Genomic DNA, 15,143 nt, shown 5'->3' on the forward strand with positions numbered 1-15,143 from the left:
ACCGAAAGAATAAGGGGCAGGCGGTTCCTGCCGAAGGGTTAGCCGCCAGAGTCCCATGAGGGGACTTCTCAGTCGGGCTCCTGGAGAGTGCTGGGAGGGAGGGGGAGGCTGCAGGATCTCCTCGTCTGAAAATCTCTGAGAACACCCAGGCCAGTTGGCCTCCCAGAAGCTTTGACACTGACTTGCCTGAGGGGAGGAGGTGGACTCAGACCGCCCTGACTAGCCTTTTCTGCTCGATGCAGCCTTCAACGCCTTCACTGTCCCCACACCTTTCCTGTCCTCCTCTACAAAAGTCTGTCTGAAGCCAGGCTTGCTCAACAGCCAGCAACTGACTTGTCTGGACTCTGGCTTGGGCAGGCGCTCAAGCGATCCACCCCAGACAGTGGTTGTGACTCCCTCTCTGACTGCTTCAAAATGCACAGTAAGTATGGGCTTGGGTCCCAGAGGCAAGGCAGATATGGATTCAAACGCTAGTTATGCCACTAACTAACTATGCGCCCTCTCTAAGCCTCGGTTTCCTCACCTATAAATTGGAGGTAACTATCTCAGGGGGCTGCAGTTAAAACTCAAAACTGATCCAATGCAGGGGAAGTGCTGAGCACACAACTAGCCATACAGTGAGTGCCAGGAGGCCATGGCTGTTGTTGTCGCTATCAGCCGGTGACCTCCAGTGGTGCTCTATGCTCACGCCTGACAAATCCAACCTCTTCTGTGCAAGCTCTCCTAATCATCAAGTCAAAGTACCTCCCCATACCGACTCCCCTCTTCTGAACTTCGCAGTCCTCATTCCAGCACGTGTTGTTCTTTAAACGTCTCATGCAAGTGCCTCATGATCTTCCTCATTCCCCACGCTAGCTTGTCAGCTCCTTGAAGGCCTGGCTTGCTTTATATTGACTCTGTTTCACCACGGTCCCCTCCCCCATTAACCTGGTTCAAATGGCTTGAATACAGCATAAACAAATAGATGTTGGATAAATAAACGTGTGAGGTGTACACACATAATATTTTCAGCTATCTACACATTTGGTATTTATGATGTAGAGAGACAAGTAATGAAAAATGATGGGATGTGGGATTTCATCCCCCACCCCGCAAGTGAATTACCGCGTAGCCTTAGGCTGGGTGTCGACAAATGTGGCAACTGCCACCAGCCTCCCTCCCTCCCAGGACCCGTGAAGACGGATTAGGCTTTTAAGCAGCAATGCTGAAACACAGCGGGCTACTTGATCTTAAGTAAAGAAGAGCATCTGGGTTCTGTTGGTAACAAATGGATCTCATTCTCTTCTAGCATTTCCCAGCTCCTTCTGCACAAAACTAGCAAAATAAAAAATAAGCCTCAACTCTTATAAATCTGATTTCCAGAGCAAACCTTTTCCTAGCAACTCATTCCCGTGCCAGGAAATTTTTCAAGAGGCTAATCTAAATTCCTTCTCTCACTTTGAGCTCACTTTCCTTTGTCTACTGCCAAATGAGATCAACAATAGCTTTGACTACCATTATACAACAACTATCTTTATTCTTACAAATCTTTAGTTCACGCTGCTTTCCAGTAGTTGATTTAGACTAGAGGTGACCTTTCCCTCCCCACCAACAGTCACGGCATTCTTTCTTTCTTCTCCATCCTTCCTTCTCTTCTTTCTCAATCTCCTAAGCCTTAGGCCTCCCAGTGGTGTCCACGTCAGCTGGCAGTGCCTAGTCCTGTAGGAGTCCCCCCACGTTAAAGCTGCTCCGACAGCTGGTTTAGGCCCAGGCCTAGTGGACGGGCACCATGAACAGAATCCAGAAGACCTAGCCCTGTTTGCAGCACTGATTTACTATGAGCTGGATCCTCGAGGCTCGCTGAGCCTTTCTGTGATTCAGGGACAACCATTCCCACTGTAAATCTGTTATAAGGATTCCTCCCCTTTATAATGGTAATTATAGTGTGATTAAATCTAACACTACTTAGGATCTTGGAAACATTTTGAACTCCCCAAAGAAAAGGTACTGGGCTAATGTAAGGTGCTGAAACTTCAGAATGCAGCAAACACATCCCTTAGGATAAGAGGGCAGCGAAAACAAACATGAACATGGTGTGAGACAGTGACTTGCAAACATGTTCAAGCAGCAGAGCCTGTCTTTAAATGAAACCTTCAGTGGAATCCCACTCCTAAACCAGATAAAAGTGGAGCTGCTCTGGTTGCAAGGCAGGGGTGGGTGCTGGTGGTGGTGCTGGTGGTGATGGTGTTGCTGCTGCTGGTGGTGGTGCTGGTGGTGATGGTGCTGGTACTGGTGGTGGTGCTGGTGGTGGTGTTGCTGGTGGTGCTGGTGCTGGTGTTGCTGGTGGTGTTGCTGGTGCTGGTGCTGGTGAGGCTGGTGGTGAGGCTGGTGGTGCTGGTGATGGTGCTGGTGATGGTGTTGCTGCTGGTGGTGGTAGTGGTGATGGTGTGGTGGTGGTGGTGGTAGTGGTGCTGGTGATGGTGTTGGTGGTTTTGCTGGTGGTGGTGCTGGTACTGGTGGTGGTGTTGGTGTTGGTGGTGGTTTTGCTGGTGGTGGTGGTGCTGGTGCTGGTGGTGGTGGTGGTAATGGTGCTGGTGATGGTGTTGTTGGTGGTTTTGCTGGTGGTGGTGCTGGTGTTGCTGGTGGTGTTGCTGGTGCTGGTGGTGGTGGTGGTGATGGTGTTACTGGTGTTGTTGTTGTTGGTGGTGGTGGTGCTGGTGGTGGTGCTGGTGCTGGTGGTGGTGGTGGCGGTGGTGGTGCTGGTGCTGGTGCTGTTGCTGGTGGTGGTGGTGCTGTTGCTGGTGGTGGTGATGGTGGTGGTGGTGGTGGTGGTGGTGCTATGGGCCCAGAACCCACCTTTCCTCCTCCTCACCCATTTCTTCCCCCTCCTGAGTGGTGGTCCCTGCCGCACCCACAGGGAGCCCCTAGGCTTCCATGGGGCAGTGAACGAGGGACATGGAAAGAACCTGAATTTACATAATACAATGAGGGCACTGCAACTCAACCTTCAGTTCTTAAAGGGCTATGTGGCCAACATATTAGTATATCAACGGTCCCACTGCTTTTGTCTTTCTCATCTGTCTATATGTCTCTTAGCTTGATTTTCATGTAAGTATATTTTATCACAGTACTTTTTTGTAATGCATCTCAAAATCTTTGTGGAATAAGTTGGTATCTGGATATGTGCACAGAGTTCTAGGAGAGAGAGGCTGGCATATTACACTGCGACAAGACACTCATAGAGTTTGGCCTGACTTTGCTACAGGACCCACCATTCTGAAGGTGCTGTGGTATTTTACTGTGTTTTATACATACTGGCTTGAAGTGATCCAAGTGAAAACTAAATATACTCTAAAATGTATTCCAAGATTCTTAAGAAGAGCCTTAAATATAGGGTTTTACAACAAGACGACTACAGTCTCCCCAGAACAATGAAAGATATTCTTAATGCCACTTACAAGATATTAAACATAGATGGCCTCATTAGTCCCTTTACTGCTACTGGCATATTTATTGGGAAGAGGGGCAATAATAAGAAGAACTTTTCTAAGTGAGACAAAGTATAAAACAGCCTGCTGACTTATAAAAATAATGCTTTGTGTAAATTTTACTAAGGGTTATTAAAATTTCCTAAATTATCTACAGAAAAATAAAACATATATTTAAATTTCCATCAGTTTGAAAGACTCAGGAGAAAAAAAAATCCGAAATTCAAACAATCACAGTATGCAAGTTTTCTGATTTTCAAAGGAGTATTTATAGCTTGAAAGGGAAAGGCTGGCAAAATATATAAAAATTAGGGAGGCAATTCTCTTCCTATTTCAGGAAAATTATAGTTCTTGGAGAAGACATTGAAAATTAGCTCTCAGTTGATACACACGCCTTGTGTTAGAGTTTCTAAAGCCCCCTCCTCTTTTTATTTCTGAAAAGAGAGACACTTTTCTTTCAGAATTTGAAGAATGGCATTAATGACCTAAAGTTCTAAGGTAAAGGTCTGCAAACTACAGCTGAGGAACTAGATCCATCAGACACAGAGTGCTTCCCTCTGGCCAGAGCTAAGAATAATTTTCACATTTTAAAAATAGCTGGAAAAATTCAAAAGAAGAATATTTCTTGATACATGAAAAATACAAAATTCAGATTTCAGTGCCCATAGGTAAAGGTTTACTGGAACACAGTCAGGCCCATCCAGTTACACCTTGCCTACGGCTGTTTCTTGCTGCCGCGGCGGAGCTGAGTAGTCATGACCCAAACTGAATGACCCAAAAGCTGAAAATTTTTACACAATCTGGCCTTTACAGAAAAACTGGCCAACCCCTGACCTAAGAGATGATGCCCACTGGCAGGCCCCTCCGTGTGTCCCTGGGGCACGTGGCAGGAGACATACCTGGTTGAAATGGCACAGGCATTTGTCAAGACACCGGAAGCAGCAGTAGCAGCATCGGGACACACAACTCGACCAGGCACTGTGCTGCTGGGGTCAGGTTAAGAACGAAAGGATCGGTGTCAGAAACAACACAGGAAAGAGGTAAGCAGGCAGTTTCTGTGAACATACCGTGTTCCTACTTGGAGACCCACGTACCTGGGGAAGCACTGCAGCAGTTCTCACTCGGTAGAGAAGTTCTTCTATTCTGTATATGCTACTCCTACTACTAATTATTATCATTTCTACTGCTGATGAGCATGATTTCTCTCCTGTGGGCTTACCTGTTAGGACTGCTGTTAACTTCAGCAGAAAGGGAAATGGGTTAGTCCATATGTACTAGCAAAGGTGAAGTAGACCTCCTGGTTCTAGTTAAAAAAAAAGAATCAATCTCTCTTCCCTCTTCACCTTCCCCTAAGTGCCTTCAATTATAAACTCTGCTTTTTCAAACCAAAGTCTGTATTCATGAAAAATTCACATCCCTGAGACAATAAAGCTAACGAACTGTAGATACTAGTTACGTGTCCACGTAAAAAGAGTCAGGTTTAATTTTTTTGGAAATACATCCTATAGTGAGCTTTTCTGGGCTAAATTTTTAGGGATAAATTAGTCCTTCGAAATATAACTTGAACTTGGGTATAACTCAGGAATGAATAATTTAACGAAACTTGTTGGGGGGAGGGGTGATTGAATGTGCCCAGACCCAGAGTGGAGGATCCCTGAAAACAATCCTGAAATAGTTCTCTTTGAGGACCCCGGGAATAACTCAGCCTTACCTGGACATTTTCTTGTCTCAATGTTAATTCAATTGGATGAAATTTGACCTGGATACTTTTCAGCCTGGCCATGGTTGTAAATAAGCCACTTAATGTAAGAAGGGTCTCACAGTGGCCGTGTGAAATGTTTCAATTGTAGGTACAGTATGGGGCTGTAAGGCTGCTTAGGAAGACCATTTTTTTTTAACCTAAGAAAGGACACATTTCTCCAACAGTGACACCACTAAAAGGGAGTTTGGCCCCTTAGTCCTTATGGGATCTGGCGAGTGATAAATAACGTTTTAGACCTCTGCCGGAGAGGAGGAACCAGTAACTTCTCTTTCAGATTTGTGGAGGCTGTTTCCCCAAAGAATTTAAGGTGTCTAGCTCTAGGGGAGATAGTTAGTCCCCTACTGCTCATTAATTTGTGAGTATCTATTACTAATGCATACATATACCTATAATACCTAAATATGAATATATTTAATATGTATAAACTATATGAATATATTTAAAATAAAAAAGCTGCTCTGTTCTTCAAGAAATCCTTCTCCCAAGTTTCCTAAGATTGAAGGATCAATTTCAAAATGCAAGAGCCGGAGTAGCTTGATTTGTCCTGGATGTGCAAATGCTTCTTCAAGTCACAGACATGTAGCTAAGCAGTACTTCAACAGAAATACAAGAAAATACTCTCTAATCAGGGGCAACGGTTTAGCATGCATTTCAAGATGAGGAAGCTAGATAATTTTATGCGAAATTCAATCAATTGTTCCTAATTAATATACTATTCTTAAATCTTGATTACAGACTTAAATATCAACAATTCAGATTTCTGCTTAAAAGAGCAAACAAAAACAATTCTAAAGTATAATTATGAACCCACATGTAAAACTTCCCCAATTAACTACGAGCACACACATATACCCAAAAGGTTGGACTCATGTACGTTTGAGAAACTCTGACCAAGTCACCAACGCTGAGGTGGGGATGGGGTCGAGATTAACATTGTGTGAGAACAGAAAAGTTGGGGAAAATCCAACCTTCCCTTGTTTGGCAGGCCAGAAATACCATGAGAACAGCTGTTTTCCTGGTGTTTTGGTTTCCACTGCCATTCATAACCAAATGTGCATGGAAATAAAAACCAGGGAGGAGAAAAAACCCCAGGCACAAAAGCTCCACAGTTTTCCGTCTTTGGAGCTGAGATTGAGGTCAGCTTGCCCATTTCTAACTATCAAGCACGTGCGTGTGTGCGCGCGCGCGCGCGCACACACACACACACACACACACACACACACACACACACACACCAGCAACTTCCCAGGTCACCGTCCAGGAAACACAAAAGGTGGGGAATATTTTAGCATTAAAACAGAAACAAACAAACATTATTCTTATCTTATAGTGTATTTTTCTTTCTTTAAAAAATAAAGCATGATAAATGTCCGTAAAAACTTGCTTAAATTGCATGTTAAGAATTCCTCCCATTTGTTCAGCATTTAAATAAGAAGGAAAACCAGCAAACTCAGAGCTATGCCCTCTCCACCCCACCTCTGCCACCACATTGGAGAAAATCCAACAAACAAAGCTATGAACAAAACAGGGACCGGGACAAAAAGATTGCTGGGGGTGGGGGGATGGGACATGAAGAACACTGGAGCTTTCTGAACGGCCACTGGCACAGGTCACATTCCTGTCCCAGGACCCAGTGTAGTTTTCCAGTGATTAACTTTTCTGTAACCCAAACACGGAGCGCACTCTGTTTTAGGGTGCTGCCTTACCTTCTCTTTCAGAGTGTTATAGATGTACATGAGAACGGCTCTTGGCATCCTCACCACAGTGATTAAAAATGACCCTTTGACAACTGTTCCCTGATGGTAGCAGAAAAGAATGGAGAGAGATGAAAGGATCGGGCGATCAGGAGGGTCATTTTTATTTCTGGGAACAGGAGAAAAAAAGACAGCATTTAAAAAACACTATTTAGAAAGAAACGAGAAACTTCTCTCTGGTTCAAATCATCTGTGGTACTAACAATTTAGAAAGCAGGGATGCCATCCGCATTTGGCAAGTTTTTTACACTCCTTGGTAGCTAAGGTTAAATGATTTCTTGGACAAAGTTAATTCCATTTGGTGGCGCTCAATGTTACAAACATGGAACAGAAAATTAAAAAAAAAATACTGATGAGTTAAACAAGTTTTCCTCTTTACCACGCCTACCACCTCCACCAATCCATTAAATTCCGTATTGATCCCATTTTCATTTTCAGAAGTTTAATTATATAATAATCCCCAAGGTTTAAATTACACACGTGCATCTGTAAATATTGCCAGTATTAGCTCGGTGATTAAAATCACCACCAAATCACATGACCAGGATTGGCAGCCAGAGAGGAACCAGCTTACAGCGAAGGGAGGAAACGTTCTGGCTTTCGCACAGCTCCAAGCTCCTGAAACCCAGCTGATTTCTGCTCTGCTCTGTAAAGGTCACTTCACTATGAATCATTTACCGGACTTGTCATGACACAGCTCTCAAGAATGCAGAAGTCAGTTTCACAGGCAGGGAAAAAAGTGAAAAAGAACAGAATGGGCATATCCCCTACCCAAGCCTGAAAGATAAAACAAAGGAGGGAGGGCTGATGCAACCCCTCCCCCGACACTCTGATGCCAGTTCTAGAAAATGAGGCCCTTCCCGAAAAGCCACTTCACTGATTCCAAGTGAAGCTTGCTTTCTTCATAATGGATTATTCTACAACTTGCTCTGGTTGCTAATAAGTCACTATGAATTAAGGTTTTGACAAGAATCTAGGTTTTGAGGGAAGAAAAGGAAATTGGCCAGAAATGTTTCAAGAGTTGGCAACAGCCGTATTTTGCTGTTACTTAAATCATCCAGGAAGGAATAGAGAATATGAAAGTAATATTGCGAGCAGAATAACTGCAATCCAGTTGTGCCACAAAAAGGGCGATGTGTGTTTCAACTCAATATTGTTAAAAATAGGAAATACCAGGGAAGCTATTACTGATATGAATTCATTTAGATCTGATAAACTAGAAAAGTAGCACGGCCAGGAAAATCTGACACATTTTTTTCCTTTTCCTCATTCTTTTTTTTAAAAGGAAGAATGTTTACTTTCCCATTTAGGAGATTTATGTGCCTTAGAACATATTATGGTGCTCAAGAGGGGATGCAGAGAGAAGAAGGCAGCACCTGCTTTCCATCTGGTAGGGAAACAAAGGATTCACAGGCCACTGTGAACTGGGCCTTGGGGGCTGGTCCTCCAGGTACTGAAGTTTGGGGTTAGGCACCCGATTGCCAAGGCTTTGCTGGGATGGGATTAACTATTTCAGGCAGAGGAGTGTCTGCACTGTCTGGACTGCCCTCACCCATGTTGCATCCCAGTGATGGCTCCAGCCGCTCCAGGGCTTGGCTGGAAGAAGATGTAGACATTCCAGAAGCTGAGTTACCACGTGAGAGAGAAAACCTGAAAAGAAGGCTAGCTTGCGGAGCCAGGAGTCACTCGATACCCACCCTGAGAACTATAATGCCACCCCACAGGGAAAGGTCTATCAGTGGAGGGTCTTGGAGTCCCCACTTTCTCTCCCTAGACCTTTTTTCCATGTTCAAAGGTAACATCATCTTATCATCCCTCCTCCGCTATGCACGTGGCTGGGGCCTTCACCTCTGTTACCTTCACAACCAGCAAAAACTGCCTTCAGGAAGAGGCTCTGATTACACCTGGTGAAGCTTAAACTGAGACTTCACCATATTTTGAGAATTGGCGTTCGGGACTGCAGTGCAGCGAGGGGCGTATTGGGCAGCTCAGTGATGGGCTTGTGAGGATGCTAGGGCCTCCTGTCAGGCCTGTGCCTCTGTCTCTAGGGAGTACTGCATGCTGAGCATCTTCCACTGGGTTCTGTGGGTGGTGGCAGTAGGAAGACCCCGGGCAGTGTGAGAGAGCAGGAGACTCGAGGATGCGCCCCACACGCCTAGCTCCCCTACTTTTAAACTTGTGGCTGCTGAGTGCTAAGGGTGCCTGGCCCTGTGCAGTGGAGCCAGGGCCCCAGGACACTGCATCAGCTCAAGTCACTGGACAAAGCATTTAATGGTTCCATTCATCCAAGTCTGTAGCACCTCTGGGTCATGGTACGTAAGTGCTGTTTTGCAACTACTATTTGCTGGGACAGTGGAGCATAAGTCGAATCCAGCAACTTCGGGGTCCTAGAGGCACGTTTTAGCTCCAGTTAGATCCAGCCTAGTGCTCATTGAGAACTCTTCAACAGTATGGAAAATTCATTTTGTGCTATGGCTCCTGGACAAGGACTGGGCTGCACAGGATGGATGGATGGCCTCCAGTGTCAACCTGGTCCTGAGCAAAGGAGCATGGTGTGTCCCTGCAGAGACCTTGTCCTTTCCTGATATTTCTTTCAGCAAAACTACTGCAAGATGGGATTGTGATGACTGTGGGGAAGCTGTGAGATTCATCTTTCCAGTCTCAAAGAAAATGGAAGCTCTTTGCTATGAAGAACAGGTCCTTGGCAGTTCTTCTCAGGGTTAGGAAACTCATCTGTCTCCTACCTAAATTCCTTAGTGATTCCACTTCCTCACTTCCTCCTCAGCAAATCCAAAGCAGCTGGAAACCATCTTTTGTATAGTTGCAAACGATGAAGTCATGCCTCACGCGTCCCTTCTCCAAACTGAGCGGTGCTGGTTCCTTCCTATCACATCTCAGCCACATCTTTATGGCTCTCAGCTGACCCCTCTTCAAGCAAATGGTCCTAAGAGGGAAATGACATAGGTTGCCCATGTCCTGGTACTTGATGGTCTTTGTATGAACTCTTCAGCCCTCTTACTGCTTAAATGAATGACAGAGACGAATGCACTCTGGCTATATTTAATTCTCACCCTGAGTGCAGGCTAGAACATGAGATTAAAGAATGGTGAGCCCTGAGATAAGAAAAACCTCGAGGTTTCAAAATTAGCACAGTCAAGAAGAATGCAGAACTCTTTAATAAATGAAATAGTAGTGCTAAAAATAAATCAGCATGCATTTTACTTTGAATTAGTTTGTTTATTTTTATCAAATATATGAAATATCTTAAAAAGTCAAATAGCACTGCTAGGCGTAACAGGAAAAACAACAGTTTTCTTTCCCCACCAGTAATTTTCTCTCCCTGGAGGTAATATTTTAGCTGTTTCTTCTGGAACTCACCCTCACACTTCTAAATTACTTGTTCTTACTGCTATTTCTTGATTTTTTTTTCAGCCTCAGAGACTGTCAACCGACTTCCCACCATGGAAGATGCAGGTTTTATTCTCCTACACAGCCTAAACTCCCCAACACACTCATTTTCCCACCCCTCTTCTTCTCAACATAATTACACTGAAGTTTTTAATGTTTTTTTCCCAGCTTTATTGAGATATAATTGACATATAACATTATGTAAGTCCAAGGTACACAATGTGTTGATTTGATCCACTTATATATTGAAAAGTGATTACCACCATAGCGTTCGCTAACACCTCCATCACCTCATATATTTAACCATTTCTTTTTTGTGGTGTGAACATTTAAGATCTATTCTTTTAGCAACTTTCAAGTATATAATACAGTCTTATTAAGCATAATCACCATGCTGTACATTAGATCCCCAGAACTTATTCATCTTCCATCTAGAAGTTTGTACCCTTTAACCAGTTATCTCCCCTTTCCCCTACCCCCAGCCCCCGGTAACCACCATTCTACTCTGTTTCTGTGAGTTCAGCTTTTTTAGATTCCGCATATAAGTGATATCATCCAGTAATTGTTTTTCTGTGAATTATATCGCTTAGCATAATGCCCTCAAGGTCCATCCATGTTGCTGCAAATGGCAGAATTTCCTTCCCACGGCTGAATAATATTCCATTATGTATATCACATCTTCTTTATCCATTCACCTTTCGATGGACACTTAGGTTGTTCCCATACCTTGGCTACTGTGAATAGTGCTGCAGTGAACATGGGAGTGAAGATATTTCTTCAAGATAATTTTTTAATTTCCTTTGGATATACACACAAGAAGTGGGATTGCTGGACTGTATAGCAGTTCTGATTTTAATTTCTTGAGGAACCTCCATACTGTTATACTGTTTCCGTAACTGCTGTACCAATTTACATGCCCACCAACAGTGCACAAGGGCTCCCTCTTTTCTACATCCTTGCCAACAGTTATCTCTTCTTTTTTTTTTTTTTAAATGCTTGGCTTTATTTATTTATTTATTTTTGGCTGTGTTGGGTCTTCATTTCTGTGCGAGGGCTTTCTCTAGTTGTGGCAAACGGGGGCCACTCTTCATCGCGGTGTGCGGGCCTCTCACTGTCGCAGCCTCTCTTGTTGAGGAGCACAGGCTCCGGATGCGCAGGCTCAGTAGTTGTGGCTCATGGGCCTAGTTGCTCCGCAGCATGTGGGATCTTCCCAGACCAGGGCTCGAACCCGTGTCCCCTGCATTAGCAGGCAGATTCTCAACCACTGCGCCACCAGGGAAGCCCTCTTGTCTTTTTGATGACAGACATTCTGACAGGTATAAGGTGATATCTCATTGTGGTTTTGATTTGCATTCCCTGATGATTAGTGATGTTGAGCACATTTTCATGTGCCTGTTGGTTATTTGTATGTCTTCTTTGGAAAAGAAGTTCAGTTCCTCTGCCGATTTTTTAACTGGATTTTTTTTTTTTCTTTTTACTATTGATTTGTGTGAGTTCTTTATATATTTTGGTTTTTAACAGCTTATCAGACATGCAATTTGCAAATATTTTCTCCCACTCCATAGGTTCCCCTTTCATTTTGTTGACTGGTTCTTTTACTGTGTAGAGATTTTTAGTCTGATGTAGTCTCACTAATTTTTGCTGTTGTCGCTTGTGCTTTTGGTGTCATATTCAAAAAATCATTTCTAAGACTGATGTCAAGGAGCTTTTCCCTTATGTTTTCTTCTAGGAGTTTTATGGTTTTAGTTCTTATGTTTTAAGTCTTTAAACCATTTTGAATTAACTTCTGTGAACAGTATAATACAGAGGTTTAATTTTATTCTTCTTCATGGGGTTATCCAGTTTTTCCAGAACCATTTATTGAAGATATTATCCTTTCCCCTTTCTGGGATCTCAGTTCTCTTCTATTGATCTATGGGTCTATTTTTATGCCACTACCATACTGTTCATATAGTACCATACAATACTATAGCTCTGTTGTATAGTTTGAAATCAGGAAGTATGATGCCTCCAGGTGTGTTCTTCTTTCTCAGGATGGTTTTGGCCATTTGGGATCGTTTGTGATTCCCTACAAATTTTAGGATTCTTTTTCTATTTCTGCAGAAAATATAATTGAAAGTTTGATAGGGAATGTATTAAATCTATAGATGGCTTTGGGTAATATTTTAACAATATTAATTCTTCTGATCCATGAACACAGGATATATTTCCATTTGTTTGTGTCTTTCTTTCATCAGAGTCTTGTACTTTTCAGTAAACACATATTTCACCTCCTTAGTTAAATTCACTCCTAAATATTTTATTGTTTTTGATGCTATTGTGAATGGGATTGTTTTATTTCTTTTTTAGATATTTTGTTGTTAGAGTATAGAAATGCACCCATTTTCTGTATGCTGATTTTGTATCCTGAAACTTTACTGAATTCATTGATTTAGTCTAACAGTTTTCTGATGAAATCTTTAGGATTTTCTATATATAAGATCATATCATCTGCAAACAAAGGCAATTTTACTTCTTCTTTTCTGATTTAGATGCATTTTCCCCCCCTTTTTCTTGCCTGATTGCTCTGGCTAGGTCTTCCTGTACTATGTTGAATAGAAATGGTAAGAGTGGGCACTCTTGTCTTGTTTCTGATCTTAGAGAAAAAACTTTCAATCTTTCACCACTATGTTTTAGTTAATGTTTAGGGTTTACATTATCAGTACATAAATAAACTAAAATCAGTACATAAAAAAAAATACAACTGATCCAAACAGTGTATTCTGATTATATTTCCTTTTCTGTACAACTTTTGGTTTTTCCTTAAGTTGATAATGTTTCACATTTTTTATTTGCTTGGTTTTCCATGGACTTCACCAAATGCTTCACCAAAGTATAAATTTTTTCTCCACATATTCAAACAACACATCTGATATTCTCTCAGTTTGCTTTTTATTTTTTCTTAGAGACATCCCTCCTGGAGCCCACTGCTCTCCAGCTCCTTCTCGGACTGGTTGTGCTCTATACCTGCTGACTAGCTACCCTCCTGGGGATTCCCTTCTTTTCTTCACTGTGTTGGAGCCCATTTCCTGAAGCTCATGTTTTCCTCCCTGGCTTACTCATTAGTTTCAGTGGAGAAAGGATGTGGGGAGGAAATCTTTTGGGATGTTGTATGCCTGAACAGGACTTTATCCTCCTTTACCCTTGACTGATAGTATGAGTAGGTCTAGAATTCTAGGTTGGAAATAATCTTTCCTTAGAATTTTGACAGCCTTGTCCTACTGTCTCCCTGCTTCAGAGTTGCTGTTGAACATCAGATCTCATTCTAGTTTTTTCTTAATTTAATTTTACTTTTTATTGAAGTACAGTTGATTTACAATATTAGTTTCAGGTGTACAACACAGTGATTCAATATTTTTAAAAATTATACTCCATTAAGGTTATTATAAAATATTGGCTGTATTCCCTGTGTTGTACAATATATCTTGTAACTTATTTATCTTATACATAGTAGTGTGTACCTCTTAATTCCCTATCCCTACCTTAACCCTCTCCACTTCCCTCTCCCAAATGGAAACCACTAGTTTGTTCTCTAAATCTGTAGGTCTGTTTCTGTTTTGTTATAGTCATTCACTTGTTTTATGTTTTAGATTCCACATATAAGTGATAACATGTAGTATTTGTCTTTCTCTAATTTATTTCACTAAGTATAATCCCCTCCAGGTCCACCCATGTTGTTTCAAAATAGCAAAATCTCATTCTTTTTTATGGCTAATATTCCATTGTATAAATATGCCACCTCTTCTTTATCCATTCATCTACTGATGGACACTTAGGTAGCTTCAATATCTTGGCTGTTGTAAATAATGCTGCCTGAACACTGGGGTGCATATATCTTTTGGAATCAGTGTTTTCATTTTCTTTGGATGTATACCCAGCAGTGGAATTGTGGGATCATATGGTACTTCTATTTTTAGTTTTTTAAGGAACCTCCATACTGTTCTCCATAGTGGCTGCACCAATTTACATTCCCACCAACAGTGTACTTGGGTTCCATTTTCTGCATGTCCTTGCCAATATTGGATATTTGTGGTCCTTTTGACTACAGCCACTCTGACAGGTGTGAGGTGATCTCTCATGGTCTTGATTTGTATTTCTCTGATGATTAGCAATGTTGGGCATCTTTTCATATGCCTGTTGGCCATCTCTATGACTTCTTTGGAAGAATATCTATTCAGGTCTTCTGCCCATTTTTAAATTGCGTTCTTTATTTTTTTTGATATTGAGTTTTATTACTTCTTTATATATTTTGGATATTAACTCCTTATTGGTCATATCATTTACAAATATCTTTCCCATTCAGTAGGTTGTCTTTTCATTTTGCTGATGGTTTCCTTTGTTGTGAAAAAGCTTTTAAGTTTAATTTGTTTATTTTTGCTTTTGTTTCCTTTGCTTGAGGCGATAGATCCAAAAACTATTACTATGGCTTATGTCAAAGAGTGTTCTGCCTGTTTTCTTCTGGGAGTTTTATGGTTTCCAGTCTTACATTTAGGTCTGTAATCCTTTTTAGTTTATTTTGGTATACAGTATGCAAAAATGTTCTCATTTCATTCTTTTACATGTAGCTGTTCATTTCCTGGCATCACTTATTAAAGAGACTTTCTTTTCCCCACTGTATATTTTTGCCTTTGTCATAAATTAATTGAACATAAGTGCATAAGTTTATTTCTGGGCTCTTTATTCTGTTCCGTTGATCTATGTGTCTGTTTTTAT

The 15,143-nt window shown here is 41.9% G+C and overlaps 1 protein-coding gene across 2 annotated transcripts in view; it reads right to left on the reverse strand.

The window, feature by feature from the left end:
* Positions 1–15,143, reverse strand: part of SLC44A3 (solute carrier family 44 member 3) — an 84,041-nt gene that overhangs the window by 21,022 nt on the left and 47,876 nt on the right. Inside the window, exons 11-12 of one of the 2 annotated variants that reach the window (XM_082834605.1) lie at positions 6,936–7,092; positions 4,367–4,450 (exon numbers count right to left, since the gene is read on the reverse strand). In XM_082834605.1, coding sequence (XP_082690731.1) covers positions 4,367–4,450; positions 6,936–7,092 — 241 coding nt within the window. Of the gene's footprint in view, positions 1–4,366; positions 4,454–6,935; positions 7,093–15,143 lie in introns of both variants that reach the window. The other variant, XM_082834604.1, reaches the window with a different exon arrangement.

This window comes from Leucopleurus acutus, assembly GCF_964270905.1.
Source record: "Leucopleurus acutus genome assembly, chromosome: 2".
NCBI lineage: Eukaryota > Metazoa > Chordata > Mammalia > Artiodactyla > Delphinidae > Leucopleurus > Leucopleurus acutus.